The sequence below is a fragment of the Puntigrus tetrazona genome, chromosome 21 (assembly GCF_018831695.1).
Source record: "Puntigrus tetrazona isolate hp1 chromosome 21, ASM1883169v1, whole genome shotgun sequence".
NCBI classification, from domain to species: domain Eukaryota; kingdom Metazoa; phylum Chordata; class Actinopteri; order Cypriniformes; family Cyprinidae; genus Puntigrus; species Puntigrus tetrazona.
The window spans coordinates 13,856,832-13,878,546 of NC_056719.1; the positions used below are offsets into that span (position 1 = coordinate 13,856,832).

General features: G+C 35.8%; 5 protein-coding genes and 1 non-coding gene across 7 annotated transcripts; 2 read left to right on the forward strand and 4 right to left on the reverse strand.

The window, feature by feature from the left end:
* Positions 1-665: 665 nt before the first annotated feature.
* Positions 666-8,092, reverse strand: pgk1 (phosphoglycerate kinase 1). The gene is made up of 10 exons (XM_043221887.1): positions 7,936-8,092; positions 6,498-6,548; positions 5,975-6,130; positions 5,601-5,745; positions 3,965-4,068; positions 3,755-3,874; positions 2,767-2,881; positions 2,140-2,319; positions 1,880-2,057; positions 666-1,405 (listed from the first exon to the last, which is right to left on the reverse strand). The coding sequence occupies exons 1-10, from the start codon at positions 7,998-8,000 to the stop codon at positions 1,266-1,268; spliced, it is 1,254 nt and encodes a 417-aa protein (XP_043077822.1). The 5' UTR covers positions 8,001-8,092; the 3' UTR covers positions 666-1,265.
* Positions 8,093-9,718: 1,626 nt separating this feature from the next.
* On the reverse strand, positions 9,719-10,812 carry LOC122326201 (cytochrome c oxidase subunit 7B, mitochondrial). Its single transcript, XM_043220924.1, has 3 exons — positions 10,664-10,812; positions 10,029-10,150; positions 9,719-9,945 (listed from the first exon to the last, which is right to left on the reverse strand). Exons 1-3 carry the CDS (start codon positions 10,698-10,700, stop codon positions 9,868-9,870), a joined length of 237 nt encoding a protein of 78 aa, XP_043076859.1. The 5' UTR covers positions 10,701-10,812; the 3' UTR covers positions 9,719-9,867.
* A 314-nt stretch (positions 10,813-11,126) lies between these two features.
* trnal-caa lies at positions 11,127-11,237 on the forward strand. The gene is made up of 2 exons: positions 11,127-11,164; positions 11,192-11,237. It is a non-coding gene; the product is annotated as a tRNA-Leu (tRNA).
* Positions 11,238-12,208: 971 nt separating this feature from the next.
* Positions 12,209-14,140, reverse strand: pgrmc1 (progesterone receptor membrane component 1). Its single transcript, XM_043222087.1, has 3 exons — positions 13,819-14,140; positions 13,093-13,248; positions 12,209-12,976 (listed from the first exon to the last, which is right to left on the reverse strand). The coding sequence occupies exons 1-3, from the start codon at positions 14,105-14,107 to the stop codon at positions 12,882-12,884; spliced, it is 540 nt and encodes a 179-aa protein (XP_043078022.1). The 5' UTR covers positions 14,108-14,140; the 3' UTR covers positions 12,209-12,881.
* Positions 14,141-14,828: 688 nt separating this feature from the next.
* Positions 14,829-19,364, forward strand: fam114a2 (family with sequence similarity 114 member A2). 2 transcript variants are annotated; one of them, XM_043222045.1, is made up of 14 exons: positions 14,829-14,948; positions 15,389-15,635; positions 16,139-16,238; positions 16,328-16,426; positions 16,504-16,634; positions 16,993-17,127; positions 17,244-17,402; positions 17,491-17,614; positions 17,723-17,808; positions 17,892-18,020; positions 18,120-18,259; positions 18,339-18,411; positions 18,515-18,568; positions 18,684-19,364. In XM_043222045.1, the coding sequence occupies exons 2-14, from the start codon at positions 15,408-15,410 to the stop codon at positions 18,780-18,782; spliced, it is 1,557 nt and encodes a 518-aa protein (XP_043077980.1). In that variant the 5' UTR covers positions 14,829-14,948; positions 15,389-15,407; the 3' UTR covers positions 18,783-19,364. The 2 variants fall into 2 exon arrangements, with proteins under 2 accessions (XP_043077980.1, XP_043077981.1); XM_043222046.1 differs by having other exon boundaries at positions 16,507-16,634.
* Positions 19,365-19,600: 236 nt separating this feature from the next.
* Positions 19,601-20,578, reverse strand: mrps17 (mitochondrial ribosomal protein S17). The gene is made up of 3 exons (XM_043222047.1): positions 20,476-20,578; positions 20,158-20,302; positions 19,601-19,963 (listed from the first exon to the last, which is right to left on the reverse strand). The coding sequence occupies exons 2-3, from the start codon at positions 20,278-20,280 to the stop codon at positions 19,670-19,672; spliced, it is 417 nt and encodes a 138-aa protein (XP_043077982.1). The 5' UTR covers positions 20,281-20,302; positions 20,476-20,578; the 3' UTR covers positions 19,601-19,669.
* Positions 20,579-21,715: the final 1,137 nt, after the last annotated feature.

The window sequence follows — 21,715 nt, forward strand, 5'->3', positions numbered from 1 at the left end:
GCAACAATAGCTTAATCACACGACCGTAAAGTAATAGATTCATTTCAAAGGGTCAAAGAAAGTTTGGTAGAGTATTTATATGCAACTCAATGCTAACATCAAAAATAATCATTAATATTTAGGATAATGTTGGATATGGCTTATTTATATTGCATATAGAGTGATTTTAGGTTAGTTTAATTTAGATATCCATGTTTTTTGTTTTGATTTGTCTTTTATTTCTTTATTACCTTTCTTAAATTTAAAGGTCCAGCTGTAATAGCTCTTATAGAATTCAGGTAATAGTGCATTATTTGGAAGGAATATATCAATAAACAATTTCAAATTATACAGGTCTGGTAAAATCGACAACCTCAGACTTTGGTATATACACCATACACCAAATACACTATATATTTAAGTTCAACTTTTTGAAATAAGTTGGAAAAAAAAAAAAAATTCTAAAGCTTTTCCACAATATGAAGATTTTTTTTTTTTTTTTAATGTGCATGTGTGTTCATATTCATAATTCAACATGCACCAATGTCGCAGTTATTTGTTAATCTGCTCATGCATTTTTGCGAACCTTACTAGCTCTCATAATACTACACCATATTGGATGCAGACATAAAAGCAAAGACCCAAAGCAAAGCAAAAAAAAAAAAAAAAAAAAAAAAAGGTTTGGATTATTTTTCAGTTTTTATTATCATTTTCATTCTTACTCCACAACAGGTCACCTGGGTCTAATAGTAGCCCAACATCATAATTCCAGTGCGGAACATCTATCTCATAAGCTGCAGGTCTAGGATAAGTGCAATATGGGGAGGAAAGTGTCTACAGTATTACAGGTACTCAACATCTGTGGGGAGGCCACAAATATCAAATATAAACTCTAGAATTACAACACACAATTACACTATGCACACATTCAGACTACAATGGGACACATTAACATTTAAGCAGGTAAAACAAATGAACCATTCCTCGAATATAACAATAACAACAAGAACAGCCAATACTGCTCATGCCAACATTTTGCTCATAACGGATGAAAATATCTTTAATGAGAAATGCTTTAAGTTATTTGATAGAAGAAAAGCAAATGGATGATCTGAATGAGTCAACAGGTCAGAGAGTCTAATACAGCATACAGTTAGCCGTCCATAGAGTGGAGTAGTTGTTTGCATCCTGACAGGTGATAGAACGCTGAACAACGCTGAGTGAGTAAAGATGACAGCTTCTTGGGAGTTGAGCACCAAACCTCTGGCAGAAGAGGCTCAGAGCAATTAAACACTGCTGAGGGCATCAACACCAGGTAACACTTTACCCTCCAGCAGCTCCAGACTGGCTCCGCCTCCTGTGCTCACATGACTGACCTTATCTTCTGTGTCCCACTTTGCACAGCAGGTTGCGGTGTCTCCCCCTCCTGAATAAAATAAATAAATAAATAAATAAATAAATAAATAAATAAACAAACAACAATTAGTTTAGTTTAATTAAAGTGTTCAACTGACATGACCTTTTCGTAATGGCCGATACCGTTATCTTGACTGAAATATTTACCAAAATGGTTTAAAACTTAATTTGAAAATGGATCACATTTAAAATATGATCTGAATGTCTGAAGACCCAAAAGTTACATTTGCCAAGACTTGTCAATAAATATTTTTTAGCAATCCAAAAGACAAAAAGACCGTAAACTAATAAAGACAGAATGTGAGCTCTTGTGAGTCTGCTCTCACAAGCTGAATAAAAGTCCCATTCAAATGACAATTTTTGAAAAATGCTGATAAATAAAAACACTGGATCATAATATTGGTCCTGACGATTTATCGGTCAACCACTGGTCTATTAGATTTGTGTCATTACATCTATTTCAGGCAAGAACTTTAAACTTTACCAATAATGGTGATGCAGCCATTTTTGGTGGCTTCCACTACTTTGTCCATCATGTTCTTGGTTCCACGAGAGAAGTTGTCCCACTCGAACACACCAACAGGCCCATTCCACACGATCTGCTTGGCTCTGGCTATAGCCTCTGCATAGAGCTTTGAGCTCTCAGAACCACAGTCTAGACCCTGGACAGGAGAACCATTTTTAGTTCACTTCAGGAGGAAGAGATCACAGAGCTCTAAACAATAGAACATTTATCTGCCTTACCATCCAGCCAGCTGGAATACCATCGGCTACTGATGCAGACCCTGTCACAGCCTTCTCATCAAACTTGTCTGCAGTGATGAAGTCAACGGGAAGTGTGATCTTCACACCGTTCTTCTCTGCCTTATCCATGAGGTCTTTCACAATTTTGGCACCCTCTTCATCAAACAGGGAAGTGCCGATCTGAGAACAACAAGTGAACTCAATGGGGGTACTTAAGAAAACTCTTTATATACACTTGTGTAAGATTGGGTGTGTGTAAAATTTATATAAAAAAACAAAACTGATTTGTCATTGCATTATTTTACATTCTATAAAAGTTACATATTTTGTTAATTATAAAGCAATGTTATAACAATAATTAATTTATTTTATTATCTTTTTTGGTAATGGGACACTTCATAAATGTACCTTTCTATAATACACAGATTAATTAAAAAAACAATCAAACAAAAAAAAACTCATGGAGTATTTTTTTTATTAAATCAGTGAACTAACAAAATATGTCACTATATAGATTGTAATGTAATGAGAAATTTTATAAATACATAATCTTACCCAAGTATATAAAAAGTGTTCTGAAGTTGGAGACTTTATTTTGCAGTTTGACTGAACTTTCAAGTCACTCACCTCCATGTTCTTGAGAACTTTAAGGAAGGTAAAGGCCATTCCTCCACCAATGATCATCTCATTGACCTTGTCCAACATGTTGTTGATCAGCTGAATCTTATCTTTGACCTTGGCCCTGTATGATCAAAAGCAACAATCAAACAAAATATTTTTAATGAAATTCTCGTTTGAAAAACTAAATCTTTTTTGGATAAAACTGAGAAACGTCCGCCTGTGAGAAACTACAGGAGGTCCCCTAGAACTGTTTATTTATGAGACAAACGTTTAAGGACTGCCGTTACTGCAGTACAGCTTATCAGTGGGTCAGTTGCCACATTGAACTTTGTTACTGGGACAAACCTCAGACACAGACGGTTTCAGTCAGAACTGCAAATGAGGCCAATGAATATGTAGGGGTGGATGTTTCCAGGAGGGAAAAAAAAAAAAAAAAAAAAAAGATATAGTACGTGTGCAAGTTGTGCAATGGCCTGGACTCTGACTTCTGTATGCCAGTTACATCATTGTATCCTGCATAGTTACATTACAAAAAGGTTTTAACGTTTCACCAACAAGGACAGGAAACTATGAAAAGGAAGACATCTACAAATATTTAAAATGAATATAATTCATTTTAAGCCACATATGGGAGGTGAGGTTTGAAGAACAGTACAGCAAAAAGGATATTGTCACACATCCTACTGTTGCACAAGAGGATAAACCGATTGATCTATTCTTGCACTGTTGCTTTCTGAAGGTTTTCAATACTCATGCATTTTAGATAAGCATATCTCATTATCTGGTGAGCATTTTTTAGTTGTTTACAAGTTCACTAGCAGTATGTTCAGAATACAGAGATGAACTCTGTAAAGCCTTTTCTTTGATCATGGACAAGATCTTGCAAGACCATGCAAGTTTTGGGTGTTTTTAATAACTAAACCTGGTTAAAACTTATCCTTATGGCAGCAGAACTAAAATTAAACTGTCAAAGAACTCCATCATCAATACTCACCCTCCGAGAATGGCCAAGAAAGGCCTCTGTGGTTTTTCAAGGGCCATGGCAAAGTAGTCCAACTCCTTCTTCATCAGAAAGCCAGCTGCCTTCTGAGGGAGATTCACTCCAACCATGGAGCTAGAGTGAGAAACATTAGACATTTAAAAAAAAAATAAATAAATAAAAATATATAAAATTTTTCTATCTGCGTTTCATGTAATAGAACACCTGTGAGCTCTATGGGCTGTTCCAAAGGCATCGTTGATGTAGACGTCACCCAGCTTGGACAGGGAGGCCCGGAAAGCATCAATTTCCTCTTGACTTGCTTTGGTCTAAAACAAGGAATCAAAATCATTCATAGGTCACACACACCATTATTTTCGTAGGGTTGCATCATTCAAATCTGACTTGAGAATATGCAATCATGCGTTACAAAGTCAGAACTGGACTACAACTCACAATACTTCACACATAAGAAGAAAAAAAAAAAATTTTAAAAAAAAAAATAGCGTCAATAGTATGCAATTATGTCTGAAAAACCCATTAACAAATTCTCACTGTCTTGACGTGTACTGGACTCCCGCCCTAAACTCACACAATTGGTCGAACCAATGTTGCTATACACTGTGCACATAATGTATTAACTAACAAATGGCTTGCTTATGGCTGCGTTTGCATAGTAAACTGGAGAAAGTATTTTAAACAGTTACAGTAGAACCCCAGGATCAAGACCAACCTACATATAGGTACGATCAAATTACTGCAGTTCACATGCACTCAAAGTTCATGACTTCTGAACTACTGTGAATGAAAGGTTACACATGTGCCTAGGAAATGCCAAGCACAAGATCACTGCAGTCACCTGCCACAAAAGAACATAGCAGTTTCTCGTCTCTTTCTACGGTCCCTAACTCATCTCTCTCCTTCTCTTCTCTCCTTCCCAGTATGCATTCCAGCCAGGGCTCCGAGGACCAGAAAAGCCACATGATCACATATGACCTTCCTACAAATGTCAATAGGTCAGCTGTGTACAGTATCTCTGCATGCACGCAAATCCACCAGCTGCCTTTAACAGTAGCAGCTTGAGTTTTGTAGACAAGCTTTGACTCAATGATAAAAGCCAATGATCATCTTGTGCCAAAACAGAATGATTTAGGAAAATTTGTGAAACTAGACTAATTTTAGAAGGCTTCCTTTACTGATTAGTTGATTACATATCTTTAGTTGTAAAAATTCCTATAACAAACACTCAATAGATCATAAATCATAGACTCTACGGTGTACATCATGCTATCACAGGACAACAACAATAATAAAGTCATACAATTAACAAGAAGCTAAGTGTGATATTAAAGGTTAATACTAGGAAAAAAAAATGCATTCGGGTCATACTTTGAATTATTTTATGTGGTCTTACATTTGTAGAGGTTAAAACAGCACTGTAACACATTATACAGTCTAAGTTTAGTTTCTTTTGCAATGTTTATTTTATGGTGTTTAGATTTTATTGTGATGTAGTCATTTATCTGCCCCCTTTTTGAATAAGCAGATGAAAGTAGCAAAAAATAGACCCTTCAGAATAAGAGTCTTATAGTATTTTAGACTAGTTTATAATTAAGAGTTGCATTATGCATGAATTATTTTATTTCTGAATATCTGTGGTAATTTTTGCAGTATTCAACATGGCATATGACATGTAATAAACTACTATGATATGATATTTCTATGATAGATGGGCTACATGATAAATAAAATATACACGATTTATCCAGAGATTGTGGAATCTGTTCTGTATGGACCATATTGATTTTATTTGTGCAGGTCTTAAAAGACTTAAAGAGCCACTGTTGTACACCGCACTGACCTTGTTACCCGATGCGTCTTTGCCTTTGCCCTCTTCGGCCACATGAAACCGCAGGTTCTCCAGGAGAATGACAGAACCTGCAGGTGGGTCTGCACAGGCTTTCTCCACATCTGCACCCACACAGTCCTTCAGGAACTGAATGTCTCTACATAAGAAAAAAGCAGTAAGGTTGGTGACGAAGCAATAAGTTGAATTATGCATGCATTGCTATTAAGATGTCACCTGGAGAATGATTTTCTACCATACAGTTCTAGTGTTTATGCAGTAAAGCTATATAACATCACTGCTTTCAAACAGATGTAGCTTTAAGGTTTATATTATTTCTAATGAATGGTGTAATACGTGTGGGTTAAGTCTATATTGAACTCTCTTACTTTCCCAGCAGGTTCTTGAGTTCTGCAGCCACAGGCTCCAGAGAGTACTTGTCTGGCATTGGGACTCCATCAGGCCGGCCCAAATGGCTCATCAGGACTACAGCTTTGGCCCCATTATCTAAACAATGCTGAATTGATGGGACTGCAGCCTTGATTCTGATGAGAGCACATATAATATTAGCTACAAATTTTGTATCAAATGGCCAACTTGTCTTTTTTCCAGTCATATAGTCAGTCATATATAAAAAGGTTTACAAAAAAAAAAAATAATATATATATACTAATCAAATTAGTACTTTTGCTTCAAACTGAATTTCAAACCAAGTAAACTTAAAAAAGCTCAAACATCTAGAATGTACATTTTTAATATTTTGCAATAATACGAATAAATGAATGAATAAATAATGAGCAATTTATAAACAACAAAGCTCTGGATCTATTGCAATGATAAAAACATTGCAAGGATGTGAAAGAACCATTATTGGCAGGGGGAAAAAGGAAATATTAGCAATATCCTTCTCACCTCTGGTTATTTGTTATGGTCTTATCCTTCATAGGGACGTTGAAATCAACCCTATTGGAGAGAGAGAAAAGCAAATCAATCAAATCTACTACAGAATTTGCCACGATTTTGTATAATAAATCGTTATTTGGAAAATAAAACATTTTGGAAAATACATTTAGAATTCTAGGTTAAAATATCCCCAGCTCTACGCCAATTAAAAGTCTAAACAAAATCTTTAATATCGATTTATCAGTTTATTCTTAACATCTAAGAAAAATACCACTAAATTGATAAAAACATACTAATATACTAGCTTTTTAAATAAAATAAAAAAACACTGTAAAATGACATTAATAAATAACTAAATCTGTATGAACTACACTGCTAGCTACATGCATTTTATAAGAGTACACACTCTGCTGCACGTTCACAGTCTCCATGACTACAGTGACTTACGTAATACTGTAAAGCCCTCTAAAGCATTCAATTGTATTCAGGAAAGTCATTGCTACAGATGCTGTCGCATCGGCAACCGTATTATTATTAATAATACATTATTAATAATACATTATTAGACAATGTTATAGCAGTTCGGAACCTGACACTGGTTGTTGTAAGACCACGGGCCATTAAAACTGTAGGAATATAGACGGACTCATCGTGAAAGATACTAATTGCTCATTTAACATTACACATCGTTTAGGCATTTATATAAGGCTGCAAAAATGTTAAATAAAGCAACAGACTGTGGGCGAGGCAGGACGGTCTCTCAGTGTGAACTTGTAGCCAAAGGCCATTTGCTGGCAGGCCTTTTGAATGCGTTCAGAATACCAAAAATAATTCATTCCAATAGCTGCTGAGAAGATGTGGTTGCCGTTTAGCGGATTATATTATAAACAATTTTCATTTAGGTGCACGAAAAGAAATACCCGGCATGCTTGAGTGACATGAGTAAAACATGTAGAAACACGGCATTAAACAAACGTGCATACTGATATAAACCCGCCGGAACGCGTACAATTGACTGCATAAACAGTATGCGATGTAAAAACGTACTGGTTGTCAGTATAATACTAAAATAAAGTCTCCCTGACCATTTGACATTTGTAGCTGGGTGGTGTCATTTCACCGAGACGTTTTTTCAGCGCCTACAGAATGTAATTGTGTGACAAGTTTAAAGATCTGCTTTCATTTTAATACATGACAGAAACTAGACTAGTCGCACGTGCTTCTGGTGCATCTGCCACCCTGCACGTATCTGGAATCCCTAAAACGTGACGTGACAGATACACTTCCGGTTATCAATGATTGAACTCGCTCGGCGTTTTATCGCACAACCTTGAGAGATGCTCAAAAATTAAAGCTGAATTTAGATATTTCTACAATAAGCCAGGCAGCAAAAAAGTATGCTACTATATAGTCAGCGAGTACTACAACGGTGACAATTCAGACTCACCTCATGATCACGCGCTTCCCTTTTACATCCACCTTGTCCAAAGTGAGTTTGTTTGACAGAGACATTTTAGCTGTGGATTTGCAACAAATCTCTCCTTAGGTGGTGTAGCGTGGTGCAGTCCTGGGTAAGTTCCCGAATGAGAGTGACCTTAGCTTGATGCTGATGTACACAGTGTGGGCGGGTCTAATCGAGGTATGTGGTTCTAAATGTAGCGCTCATTGGATATACTTGCTGTCAATCAATAAACCTAACTGGGTGCAAAAGGATGTTGGACAACGTTGAGTAAATGTGTTGCAATGTTGCTGCCCCCTATCTAGAGATCCTATGATCCCAAATTAACATTCAATAACTTTTTTTCGGTATCATTTTTGCACTTATGGTTTAGTTTTAATAATTTAGTGTGTACGATGGGGTTTAGGATGTTGGTGTTTGGAGCGTATTTAACATTTAATAACCAGAATAACCCATCATAAAATTCACATTACATTTTAGTCCCATGAAATTATCGTTTTGTCTGTGTCAGAATTTACGATTTTTATTCAGACTTGTTCCGTTACATTTTTAAATACCCATACAAACAATATTAGGAATAAATTTTTTTCAGGCAAAATACTTGCCACATTCAACTTTGTTAGTCATACATTATTTTTCTATTTCATCATATTGAATTATCTTAGTTAATACTGGCATTTTGACACACAGAATAAAGAATTAACACACGTTAGTCTTTCATTTATGTACATAACATTGAAATTATTTATGAATAGTGCGGTGCCTGCTTCATCCGGCGGAACTTCTTCCACAGACTTTTGGCTGCTTTATTTTATTTTATTATTTTTTTTTACAAACCTCCAGGTGGCGCCAGTTTCGGTCTCAAACTCAATTCCTGGAGGGCAAAAGCAGTAGCTGCAGATGGAACCTCACTGGGGTTATATAGGTCCACAAAATCTTTGAAATTCCATCTTGCTTTGGAGTTATTCATGGAGCTGACCATCTCCAAGGCTTTCCCAAAATATATGTGGATATGCTTATTCTCATAAAGGCTGTTTGTATGTGTTGCACTCACACCAAGTTACTGCCTGAAAGAACTACACATGACCCATCCAAAAAAAAAAAAATCTCCAACCGCTGGTTCCAACTGCACCCAAACTGTTTTTATGGTCCCAAAAGGAACAAGAAATCAGAAATTATTATGAGCTGGATTAATGATTAAAAGCAGCACACAGTAACATCACACAGTTGTATCAGTGTTCTGCATGTAATTAAATAGTGAAGACTAAGGCTGGGTATACACAATGAATTTAAAATCTGATAAAATCTTTAAAATGTGCAAGACCACAAACGTGAGAAAAATATCCTACATTTAGCCATTATATGTGGGTTCCCCCTACACACATCGCGAGGTTGCAAATGTGCGACTCACAATGGAGGCACTCAACAGAAAAACTTGATAACATAATCTTTAGAACCACAAAGATAATTGTGACATTACCTAGGACTGTTACCCAAAATCAGCATGATTATTTTGGGGTGTATACCCAGCCTAAAAAGGAAACAACACCTGTGATGGAGCCTGATGCATGTATAAAACTACCCAAACCTCCTTCAAAGGAGGAAATGAACATTAACACACAGAGAAATATATATAGACCTTCAAAATGGACATGAGCATCAAAATAGACAATTAATTTGAATATATCAAGCTAAAGTGACATGTCAAATGTGCAACTGATATAGGATCAAATCAACACATTTCAGAGTAAAGTAAACAAGAGGACTAATGTTAAGGTTTATATTTAATTTATTACATTTTTACAGACATGCCAAGACAGCAACGCAATTGGATAAGGTGAAAAGTCTCCATTTGCAAAATGGAAAAGTTCAAAATCACTCAGAAACCTCCAACGTTCGGTGCACAATGAGGAAATGCATTCATTCCTCCTGCCATGGCTTGGGCTGCACCTTGCCTACAGGAGACAGGTTCCATGTAATGCCTGTTGACGTGATCACCTGCAAAGACAAAGCGCAAAATCTCCATATAGCACATTAAAATGAGATAAATAATTACTAGGTTGCTATTTGCAGTCACTTACATATGCCCAAACAGCTGTGCAAAATGTGGCCCCAGCAATCATCAGTGGAGGTCCATACTTTGCATGAAATTCACGGGACAGGTCACTCTTCTGTCGCACTGCCAGCTGACGGGTACTCTGACCTAAAAAAAAAAAAATTATATTCCAAGTTTACATATGCTTCAACACATTATTCTTTGCCTTGAAGAATTGTCAAAACCCACTAAATATCTGAAAGACATTCCTAAATGGAAACCACTGACCTTTTTAATAGTCATACACACGACATACATTTATGACATATACATACTATACTTTAAACATTTTAGAACATAAGACCTTTTTTAACTCAGCGGGAGTAACGTTAGGCTAATATTTACATTTTAAGAGCATTTATATGAGCAATGTGATGTCAGACAGGCTTTAAGCGCACGTATAGCAAATAAATAAAATATAAACATGTCTTTATAGCTTTACGTGCATTTATAGCTGCTGAATCGTAAATTACACACCAGCGAACTACGGTTGCATTATATTAAACTAGCGTTAGCATACAGGTAACTAACAGCCATATTCCTGGCCAATATCGGCAGATACGGTTAACAAAAAAAAAGTCAGATAAAATGGTCAGTCCTTGAATTGGATATTCAACTCACCGCTGAGGTTCAGGGCAGCCTTGGCGAAACGATACATAGTTATGTCTCTGTGTAGCTGAACGTTCGTGCTAATACCCTTGAACTGAATGGCAGAAACAAAATGGCAGCGCGGAAATAAGCGTGCGAGGCGTGCGCGCGTGCACGCGAGGGGAGCGTAGAAACCATCGGCGGTAGATTCAACATAACGCGAATTGAAAATGTTAAACTAAAACAAACTGATAGTTTAAGGGTATGTGGTCTATGATTAACATATACGGGAGAAACGTATACTAAGTCGTCTAAACGCTTTAAAATGTTTACATTTCTTTTGGCAAATATAAAGGAAGCATTTCTGCTGTTTTACGCGTGTTAAGTGTTAAAGTTTGTTTAGCTGGCTGTTAGATATAACGGTTTAGTCGAATATGTGCATGTATATATTGTTATATCTAATAAATTGGAATTTTCCCAAGCATGTTTTTGACGTGTCAGGATGGCCGAGTGGTCTAAGGCGCCAGACTCAAGGGCTGTTCCCTTCCGAAGATTCGGGTATTCTGGTCTCCGAATGGAGGCGTGGGTTCGAATCCCACTTCTGACACATACCTTTTTTTTTTATGAACTACAAAAAACGCGAGGGTTATCAGATGTTTTAAGAGCAAGCCAATCCTTTTCGTTAAACATATCCACAAAAAATAGAGGGTTATGTCTTCCCTTCTTTATAATTGTAAAGCCTGCGTATAAAATAGCCACGGAACTGTAAATAAACAGATAATTTACAAAAAAATGTTTTAAAATCTTTTTTCCCTATGGAAACCTACTAAGGTTTAGGCGTTTAGCTAAATATAGTGTAATGCAGAGCAATGAATCACACATAAACGCTTCTCATTAGCCTGTTGCATCACATTTGATACATTTTGACATAAAAAAGTAGCTTCTGTCTAGCATATTTATCTTGAAATGTTAATAATAATAATAATACATTTTTTTACATTAACATCAAAAATCATTAGATTTCAAAAACCCACAAGGACCTGACCTGAGGTAATTTCTAGAAATATACTTGCTAAAAAAAAGATGACAGAAATCTTGTTGTAGAATATGTAAAACATGTTTTTCAGCAAAGTTTTGATCATGCTCGAAATCTAGAGGCCTTCTGAAATGCGTGTACCAAATATCATACAGTAGACTTTATAGGCCCGGTTTCATAAATAGGACTTGGCTTTAACCAGGATTAGGCCATAGTTCAATTAAGTAATTTAAGTCACTTTTATAAACTTGCCTTAAAAAATCACTGATGTGCATCTTAAAACAAAACAAAGGCACTGGCATGTTTTAAGACCGGCAAGGTTTCTTTTAGTTGAAACAGCTCAAATTTACATTTTAGTCTATGGCTAGGCTTAAGCCTTGTATATGAAACCGGTGGATAGAGTTAACTTGCTACAGGAACAGTTCAGCTTTAACAAATGCTTTGTTAAAAGGATTCATGGTTAAATGGATACACCACCGGCAATCAGCAATATTTACTTTCAACCAACACAGGAGCTTTAAAACAAATTCAGTAACTCACAATGGTAATAAATCATATTCTTTAATAATGAACATTATGAACAGAAAAAGTGTTTTGCAAATACTTTTCTTGGTAACAAAAGCTGAAAACATACTCTCAACATAATGGAATGTAATGTGTATCTAATCTACGAATTTCCTGAGGAGATGTTAAGACTAGTATGTGATAAGTTTGCTCAAAACCGTCTTTAGTATGGGCCTTGTCTTACTCTGTATCAGGAAAACTGGTCTGACAAGCACCCCTGAATGAGAACTTTTACTATAACGCTCATTGAAAAGCATTCTAGTGTACTGTTTTGTATATATGTATTTGGTTTAAATGCTCTCTGGTTAGATAAAAATCAGGAGTCAGCCTTCAAAATAAAAAGAGTGAGAATTATGTCCCATATTTATAGCAAGCCATATATTCCTGAAGAACATTTTTACCCAAGGATTCTTCAAATGACATGATTATGAGTCACAGTTGCTGTAGATATAACATGCACTACATTAGGTTTATGAATACAGTCATATGAGATTCTGTTTCTGAACACATGATGTGCTAATTAAAATCACAGTGATGTGTATGAAGTGACTTGGAGGTTCAGACAAAACAGTCTAAATGAGCTATCAGCAAATGTGACTGCAACAAAACTAACATGAATGGAAGAGCTAGGTTTGTTGTGATCTCCATGTTCTAATCCTTCTTTTTGTCCTTGACTTCCTCATCATCGGTGTACTCGGTCGGTTCTTCTCCAGGTTTAAGAAGCTTCCCAACATAATCATATTTCTCTGTGGAGACAAATACAACCCATTACTCAACATTTAGCAATGCAACCCCATGCATCAATCCTGAAGGCCGAAACTGTAAGATTGGAGGCTGGAACAAAAAGTGTCCTTCAACTCACGGGTAAACTGGGTCTCCCACTCGCTCAGGCTCTCCTGCTGCATAGCGTTGAGATCTGAAAGATCATCATGAGTGTCTTTCAAGGCCTCCTTATCCAAACAAAACGTGGCCAGTCCTCTGGATGCATCTCTGCCTGCAAAGACCCCATAAGGGCCCTCTAAAAGTGAACAAAGTGGCTATTAGCAAAAATAACATATAATCTCAACGGGAATGCAAAACAAGTGTTATCCATTTCCTTGATTGAAGCACCATTCTGTGCTCAGTGGACATCTTCATAATCTAGTAATCAACCTTTATCCGAGTTTAGTTAATCATTCACTGATGACCAGCAGTTTTGTCATTGCAAAAGTGTGCACAAAAGTTATAAACGCACAAAATACTGCGATGACGTCTCAGTATCAGACGAAAAATAATGTAAATATAGATGCACTTTGACAGGGTTGCGTGGCATTTCCATTATTCTAAATGTTGGGTAGCTTAGGGGTTACGACTTGGCATTTGTACGTTGTTTAAAAGGTGCGACACGAAGGGGCGTGTCTGAATTGAAATAACGTTGAATGCATTTTCATGGTATTTTTTTTAATTAACAACTCGCACATATGATAACGTAGATCAAGAAATGACGCAATCCTTTGAAAAGATAAGTCAATAACCTTACATAAGAAAAATCGCCCGCGATAAGTTTGAAACAAGAACAGCGATTGAATCTGAGATATTTGCGTGTTACCTGGTCCGTAGAACTTCTTTCCTCTTGTAACATCAAACACTTTCCCATTTACAGCCATCAGGATTCTTGGGTTTTTTAGTCCATCGTACTCTTGCAGGTCTGCTAAAGTGAAATCTCTTTTCTTTAGTTTAGGCAGCGGCTCTTCTACTGGGCCAAAGTCTGCTGGCTTGTCTCCGCGGACGATTTTGTACAAGAGGAATAAACAGAGACATAGTAAGCTAATGTTCAGAGGCGAAGTGAAAATTTCCTGAAGAATTCCAGAACTTTGCTCGACCTCCTCTTCAGCCATTTCGCTTCTGATGTTGTGCGTGAGAACAGCGAGACTCATCGACGACCACAGCAGTGAACCAATCACAGAAGCCAAAAACACACAATAGTGTGACTCCAACCAATCAGTTTCGAGGTGTATTTCTGGGGCGTGTAGTTTTTGCGATGGCATAGGAAGTTAACTGTAATCTGGATACCTTGCGTGATTTTTTTGTTTTGTAACAGTGAAACAAATATTTATTTAACTGTGTTATAATAAAAAAAACTAGATTAGAAAGCATAATTAATGTGCCATGGATTTATATTTTGAAAATCTTTAAAAAGTATAAGTATCTGAACAGCTATTACATAACACAGGAAAGTGTTATATATGGATACACTTCGACATATTTTAACATATTTTATATAATGTTTTAAAGTTATGTACGAATGTAAATGTCATAAAAAACGTAAAACAGAAAAATGCCATATACAGCGGGGAAAAACACCAAAACAAGTCCGTTTTTATGAACTGTGTTTATAACTGTGGATATAATTAACATAACAGATTGTTACATGTGACAAACATAACTGTAAATTTAATATTATTTGTAACATCGTCATTTTTTACAGTTCTGGCTATAGCAGCTTCAACTTCCTTACAGTGAATTTAACCAACGTCGAAATGTAACAAAATGAACCCTAAATACATTTATACAGTGCACGTGCATTAAGTACTTCCTCCAAACAGTAGGTGGCGGAATAAAATGATAGAATCTGTGCTTCATTTCTAAAAGAACGAGTGTAACGGGAAAAACAAAACACAACAGGGCTAAGTCCAGTGACGTGGCCCCACGATAGAGAAGAGAAACAGGAGGCAATAGGTTGGATATGTTATTATGTTTATCGCTTATTTATTTGAATATTAACATCTTCCTTATAATTACATTTAAAGTGTTCAGCTTACTGGATAGTGTAGTGACTAACTATTGCTTATGAAAGTTAGCTTAGCTTTAAATACAGTACAGTACAGTATGCCAGACAGTATTACAGACAAATGTAATGTGACTTATTTTCATGTGCAGCATCTGCTATAACGGCTTTTCATTTCTATAGTCTGAATCTTTTGTTTGTTTGTTTGAGTAACGTATATGAATCTTTGGCATCAGCAATTTGTGATGTACTTTGAAAGATGTTAACTTTACACCCAGAGATGTAACAATTTTAAAATATATTGCTTTTCAGTTTGCTCATAACCTACACTGTTATGTACACAACTACAGATTATATAGCTAGTAATTACATATTTATATGTCCATTTCAGGAGACTGGTATGTGCTAAGATGTCTGACAACGAAAGCTCCACGAGTGACCAAACAGAGAAATCAATGGACCAAGAGCCCAAAAATCCTTCATCGCCCACCCGAGATGAGCCCTCCCCTGAAACTCAGAGTGACAGCTCTACTGATGTAGCACCAACCCGAAAGACCAGGAGAAGACCAGAACATAAACCTCCACCAGAAGAACAGAAGAACCCAGAGACACAAAAACTAGCAGAAAGAGCTTCAGATGTAAGCTTTTATTACTTCTACTGATGTGTATTAGGTTTTGCACATAAATATTTATTTCAAATAATGTATTTAAGTATTTTGCAGATTGCACCTAATATTTTTCATACTTTATTATTCATAATGGTCATTTTTTACTTAAGAACATGTGTATGATTTTTTTTTTAAAGTGCGCATATTATCATTATTTATTGTTGTCATTTTCAAATTAAATTTTTGGGGTCTGTTAGAATGCATTTAAGTGATTATTATTTTCTTTACACTGTACAATGTTTCAGTGCCTCTTTACATCCTAAATGCAATACAAAATTTTAGTTCCTGTCTCTTTAAAGCCCATCTTTTTGCTTTTTTTTTTCTCCGATTGGTTAGCTGGCCCAGTCTGGTGTGATTGGCCAAACACTTAGCCTTTTTGCACTCATGTCCAAAGTATAAATTCATAACATGAAAATGTTTTTGGTATAAAAATACCATCATGAGGTTAATAATATAACTTTTTTTTCCATCAGCCGTCCCCAGAGACGACTGTTTCCCAGGGAGGTTGGGGTTATTGGGGTAGCTGGGGTAAATCTATTCTCTCTACAGCTACTGCCACTGTAGCTACTGTGGGTAAGTGGCTCAATATTTTCACTTTTTTTTTTATTAAACAGCTCATTTCTTATAGCATTATAACTTATACTGTTTGTTCATTGTTTAAGGCCAAGGGTTGACGCAGGTCATTGAGAAAGCTGAGACATCTCTAGGAATCCCAAGTCCTGAGGAGCTTTCAGCTGAAACGGAAAAAGAAACAACTGATGGTAATAATGTGCTCTTTTTGATTGACATTGAATACATGAGACCAAGCACACCAGTTAACAAAGATGGATGCTTTCAGCAGATCCAGCCAGTAGCAAGGAAAATAAAGATGAAGAGGAGAAGACGTACAGAATGGGTGGTGCTATGGGAATGATCTCCTCCAGTAGCATGGGAATGCTGTCATCTTTAACCACTGTAGTTCAGAGTACGGTAAGGGCAAGCTAAATGTATGCTGATGGTAATAAAGCTAATTATTTTTATTCAAAATAGTAAAGATACTTGTTTTTATTACTTTTTTCTTTATTGTTTTTATTATATGTATGTTTTTGTATATTTGTGCTTATTTACTTCATTTGTTGATTGATTGATTGATTGATTGATTGATTGATTGAAGAACCAGAGTTCCCTTGGTCTTGGAAAACCTATTTTTAACATTTCTTACAGGCCATTAAAATATTAATAGGAATAAGGTGGACTGGAAAGTAAAGTAAAAGCATCATTAGTAAAACAATGTTCCATTTTTTTATTGTAAATTTATTTACTCTGTCTTTCTATGCTTATTGGCTAGAGTAAAACAGTAATAAGTGGTGGCCTGGACGCATTGGAGTTTATTGGGAAGAAGACCATGGATGTAATAGCTGAGGGAGACCCTGGCTTTAAGAAAACAAAGGGACTGATGAACAGAAACTCCACCCTGTCACAGGTGCACAATCTCTCATACAGGAATACCTAACCTTTACTTGAACACATCCTGACGGATTCATAATTTGATTCTGTTTATGAATTAAACTCACCTGTTTTTTTTTTTATCTCTCAAAGGTCTTGAGGGAAGCAAAAGAACGTGAGGAGCAGCAGAAAGCTGAAAGCGTCACTTCAGAAACAGACAAGAAGGCTCATTATGGGATGTTGTTCGATGAATTTCAAGGCCTGTCCCATCTGGAGGCTTTGGAGATCCTCTCTAGAGAGAGTGAAGCCAAGGTCAGTAGAATTTTTTTTACAATTATAAAACGATGCTAGAATTTAAAACGGTGAAGGATTTGAATGCCGGTGTTGTGTTTGTGTGCAGGTGAAATCTGTGCTGACCACTCTGTCCGGTGAGGAGTTAGCTAAACTAAAAGAAGAACTACAGGCCATTAAAGAACCTTTTTCACTTATGGAGTTTGATGACGAGGTGGATGATGATACAAAAGGTAAAAGCTTACAATGAACGCAAAGCTAAAGTCAAAGAAATATAATTGTTTGACCATTTTTGAAACCGGGCAACACATTAAGAACATAAACTAAATGTTTATTCTCAGGTGATGATGGCGAGGATTTTGTGAAGGAACTGACAGATGTACTTGAAAGATTACAAATCTCCACATCAGCAGACAAGCTTAGCAAGGTATCACATGAGCATCTCTTCATAACTGTAATCTTCAAGTGTTTTCTGAGTCCGATTGTTTACGCTTACTCCTATCCACTCAGGCAAGAAAAAATGCATTCAGCCGTATCACAAACATGAAGCAAGAAAGTGAAAACCCACAGCAAGAAGAAGAAGAAGACAAAGAAGAGGAGAAGGAACAGAAAATGGCAGTGTCTAAATGCAGTGTTGAGGTCTGCAATTCTTGCTATTTAGTTTGAAATGACTTTTAAGGTATGCAAACATGTATAATATTAGTGTTTGTTCTGACAATTGAGTTTTCGTTTTCATAGGAGGTCCATTTGTCTGCCATTACAAGCCTGGCCGAGTTCACAGCTAGGTCCATAGAGCAGTTCCACAAAACTGCTGAAATGCTGCTCCACTGTGGCCATGAGGGGGTGACTGCCACAGAACAAGCCAAAGTCCTATCACAGTGAGTTATTTTGTTGCGAAAAAATTATGCAAAATATAGATTTGGAGAAACTAAATCCATAATACTGTTTCAATTTCAGAGTTACTATTGTTATTTGCAAGGAGGTATCGCTACTATCTAAAAAGTTCACATCGTGTTTGACTACCATTGGGGTAAGATGCTTCACTTTTTATTGCATAGCTTAGACATATATATTAGGTATATATTATAAAATGAGTTTTGTATTACATCAGGTTACAATGTTTGTTATTTCAGGCAAATGAAAGGGGAGAAGTTCTCAATCCACTTATTACCAGCATTTTTCTGGAGGTTTGTCTTTAAGTCTCTTCTTTTACGTATTCAAACAAATGCAAATAAAAAAAGAGATCATTTAGAGATCTATAATTTCTATGTTGCTTAATGTTTTTCACTTTTCATTTTGAAGGCATCAAACAGTGCATCATATATCCAGGACGCGTTCCAGCTTCTCATGCCAGTGCTGGAAGTGTCTCATATTCAGAGGACGGTGGAGTCGGCACAGTGATAACCACATTTTCAGATTTAATAACATCATGCAACATCATAGGATGGAAATAAAATAATGTGTGATTTACATTCAAGTAGATACGGGAAGCACATGCCGTACTGTATGGTGTGCACAGCTCTTGCACATCCATTGTTGGCTTTTTTCCTATCTTGGTATATTTTTGAACAGACTCTGTGTCAGAACTCTTCCTATAACTGACTGTATCCGAATGAATACAGCAATTTAAATAATATATTTTATGTCTAAATGTATGATATGAATATAAATCATTTTAATATCTTTCTAAATAATTTCAAGTTACATCAGTATTAATGTTCAGTTATCTTTTAAATAAATGATTGTTATATGTCTTCTGGATTGTAACACTTTAACCTTTTTGAAATTGCAATACACTATAAAGAATGCTTGGTAACATGCTATGTATGCAAATGTGGTATAAAACAAACGAGTACTTGGGACTTTCGAGAATATTTAAGATATAATCTTTAATATTGTTAGCTATAGATGATGTTTTATTTATTTGGTTGAATACCTAACCTGGTCTGACTATTGACAATCGGTGACAAAAAAAAACCTGTTCAAAATAGATGGTTGATTACCTCCACTAGAGGGCACAGGCACATTAAACTTTTTAATGACAATATCTAAAAATGACTGGAAAGTTTATTTAGAAATGGCCATTTAAATCTATAGTAATAATAATAATGGTATAGGACAGACCTGCACTACAAAATTATATTTATTTTCTCGACTGTGAAAAAGGACAGACTGTAGAAGCATTTTTATGTAAGATTAATGACCACACAAACACTAGACACTGTGACTATATTTTATGTGAAAATCAGGACATGAGTTATGTACATTCATTAAGGACAAACACAATACTATGAGGTTGAAGGAGGTGTGGAGGCAGTAATGTTTAGTTGCTCCAGTTTTTCTGTTAAAGATACTTCTGTGTCTTCTGTGCTTTCTGTAAGAGGCTCCAGATACCGCGTTCCAGCAACCTTCTTCCCGGTGAGCGGGTCCACCACCTGCCCAACTTTATACACAATCTCTGCGAGTTCATGGTTGACATGTCTGGCTCTTTTTTCGGGCAAAGCCTTCAATAAAACAATATCCCCAACAGTGCACTGCTCCAAAGCATCATGGGCAAAGTAGGTCTTCCTCTTGTTGTAGTACTTGGAAAAAAAAAACAAATACGGGATAAGCAAAATTCTGTCTACAAACCAAATAATGTGGGACTATTTTATTTGTATTATTTTACTTTATACAAACAAAATCACCATAACGCTTACGGTCACAAATATTTAAATGCAATACGAGAAAAACAATAAAAAAAAAAGATCTAAGAAAACACTTCAGAATATCTTACCTTGAGCAGGTACGGATCAAGCACAAGTCTGGTAACTCGAACCTTGGCCGTCTTCTTCATCTTGGTTCCGATCACCTGCCCGATTATCCATTTCGCATGGACAGATAATAGACGTCCGGACATGCCCTTTATGTTTTGCAGCTCCCTAAAATGTAATAAATGCTAACGTTAGGTGAAGTCAAATAATCAGCTGCTAGCTAAGCTAACCGGTTTCTACAAGTCTGCTTTACTCACTGATGCCAAATTATATAATTGTCATAACCCACCAACGGGCTTTTCTGTGTGTATGTAAAGAAAAATTGTTAATAATGTACTTACCGGGTTCACTTTAAAGGTCAGAAACACACGAAAACATAGAGCACGCGTTTGAATGTCAAGACTCGTGGCTCGTGTTGATGACGTAATACGGATGGTGAAACAGTACAAAGGCAGCTTTAAAATATGTCAAATATTTAAGCATACAAATATTTGCGTATGATTTTTTTTTTGTTATTTTAAGAAACTGGGAAATTAGGTAATATTATTTAAATATATAGTAAAATATTTTTTTGTATTTACAATATTTTAAATAGAACTATGCATAGTGTATTATTATTATTATTATTATTATTATTATTATTATTATTATTATTTTTTTCACATTAAGTAGCATGTTTTTGAAAGTGTTTTCCCCAAATTCTGTTTTTCTAATGAATCATTTTCTGTTTGACAGGTGTTGTAAGAATTATTTTATATATTATTGTATGCGATAATATACAAAAAAACAATTAATAAAGAAAAAAAAAAAAAACCATATCCATTTTTTATGATTTTATTTGGACAGTTTCCCCCCAAATGCATTTTTTATAGTCTATTATAGAAAATGTATTTGTCAAGTGTTGTTATATTAATGTAAATTTATATAACAAACAAAAAATGGATCACATGAAATGTAATGGTTGTTGTTTTTAATAATAGTAGAATACAATAATGTGTAATTTATACAATGTGTGTGTGTGTTTGTGTGCACCTGGTATTTATCAATGTCCCCACAAGGATAGGAATACCAGTAAATTTTGACCTTGTGGGGACATTTTTATGTCCCCATGAGGAAACAAGCTTATAAAACACACACGATAACATTTAAAAAAAAATCTAAAAATAGCAGTAGTTTCCTGTAAAGGGTAGGTTGACCATTACACCTAATGGAATGTCCCCATAAAATTTGGAAACACAATATGTGTGTGTGTCTGTATCTTTTTGATAAACAATTATTATTTCTCAAATGAACATTTTTTATAGTTTATATTCTATTGCACAAAATGACTTTCTCAGACTTTAACTTTCAAGCTCACGCCTTCCACCAGTCTGATTTGTGTATGGTAGTATAACGTCACTTTTTACAAACTAAACAATGCATTTTGTGAACTTCCCCATAAAGTTTGCCTTGCACAGAGCAAAGTTTATAGCAGCAAAGCTCTTTGCATATAGTGGTCCAACTCCCATTTGAACTATTTGGCCTGTTGTTCCAACTGGCACAGAGTCAAGACTCAAAGGCAAAAGGCATTTATAAAAGAAG

Bases quoted from the DNA above. Each gene is read 5' to 3' on its own strand.
- fam114a2 (XM_043222045.1), top strand. From the start codon at position 15,408: ATGTCTGACAACGAAAGCTCCACGAGTGACCAAACAGAGAAATCAATG. The intron at 17,615-17,722 runs GTAAAAGCTTAC...GTTTATTCTCAG, and splicing joins GGTGGATGATGATACAAAAG to GTGATGATGGCGAGGATTTT. The intron at 18,569-18,683 runs GTTTGTCTTTAA...TTCATTTTGAAG, and splicing joins TTACCAGCATTTTTCTGGAG to GCATCAAACAGTGCATCATA.
- LOC122326201 (XM_043220924.1), bottom strand. From the start codon at position 10,700: ATGTATCGTTTCGCCAAGGCTGCCCTGAACCTCAGCG. The intron at 10,151-10,663 runs GTGAGTTGAATA...TTTTTTTTTTAG, and splicing joins GGCTGCCCTGAACCTCAGCG to GTCAGAGTACCCGTCAGCTG. The intron at 9,946-10,028 runs GTAAGTGACTGC...TTGTCTTTGCAG, and splicing joins GCACAGCTGTTTGGGCATAT to GTGATCACGTCAACAGGCAT.
- pgk1 (XM_043221887.1), bottom strand. From the start codon at position 8,000: ATGTCTCTGTCAAACAAACTCACTTTGGACAAGGTGGATGTAAAAGGG. The intron at 6,131-6,497 runs GTGAGAAGGATA...TGCTCTCATCAG, and splicing joins ACCATAACAAATAACCAGAG to AATCAAGGCTGCAGTCCCAT. The intron at 1,406-1,879 runs GTAAAGTTTAAA...TATTTTATTCAG, and splicing joins TGGCTGCATCACCATTATTG to GAGGGGGAGACACCGCAACC.
- mrps17 (XM_043222047.1), bottom strand. From the start codon at position 20,280: ATGTCCGGACGTCTATTATCTGTCCATGCGAAATGGATAATCGGGCAG. The intron at 19,964-20,157 runs GTAAGATATTCT...TTTTTTTCCAAG, and splicing joins TTGATCCGTACCTGCTCAAG to TACTACAACAAGAGGAAGAC.
- pgrmc1 (XM_043222087.1), bottom strand. From the start codon at position 14,107: ATGGCTGAAGAGGAGGTCGAGCAAAGTTCTGGAATTCTTCAGGAAATT. The intron at 13,249-13,818 runs GTAACACGCAAA...GTTCACTTTTAG, and splicing joins AAAGAAGTTCTACGGACCAG to AGGGCCCTTATGGGGTCTTT. The intron at 12,977-13,092 runs GTGAGTTGAAGG...TTGTCTCCACAG, and splicing joins GTGGGAGACCCAGTTTACCC to AGAAATATGATTATGTTGGG.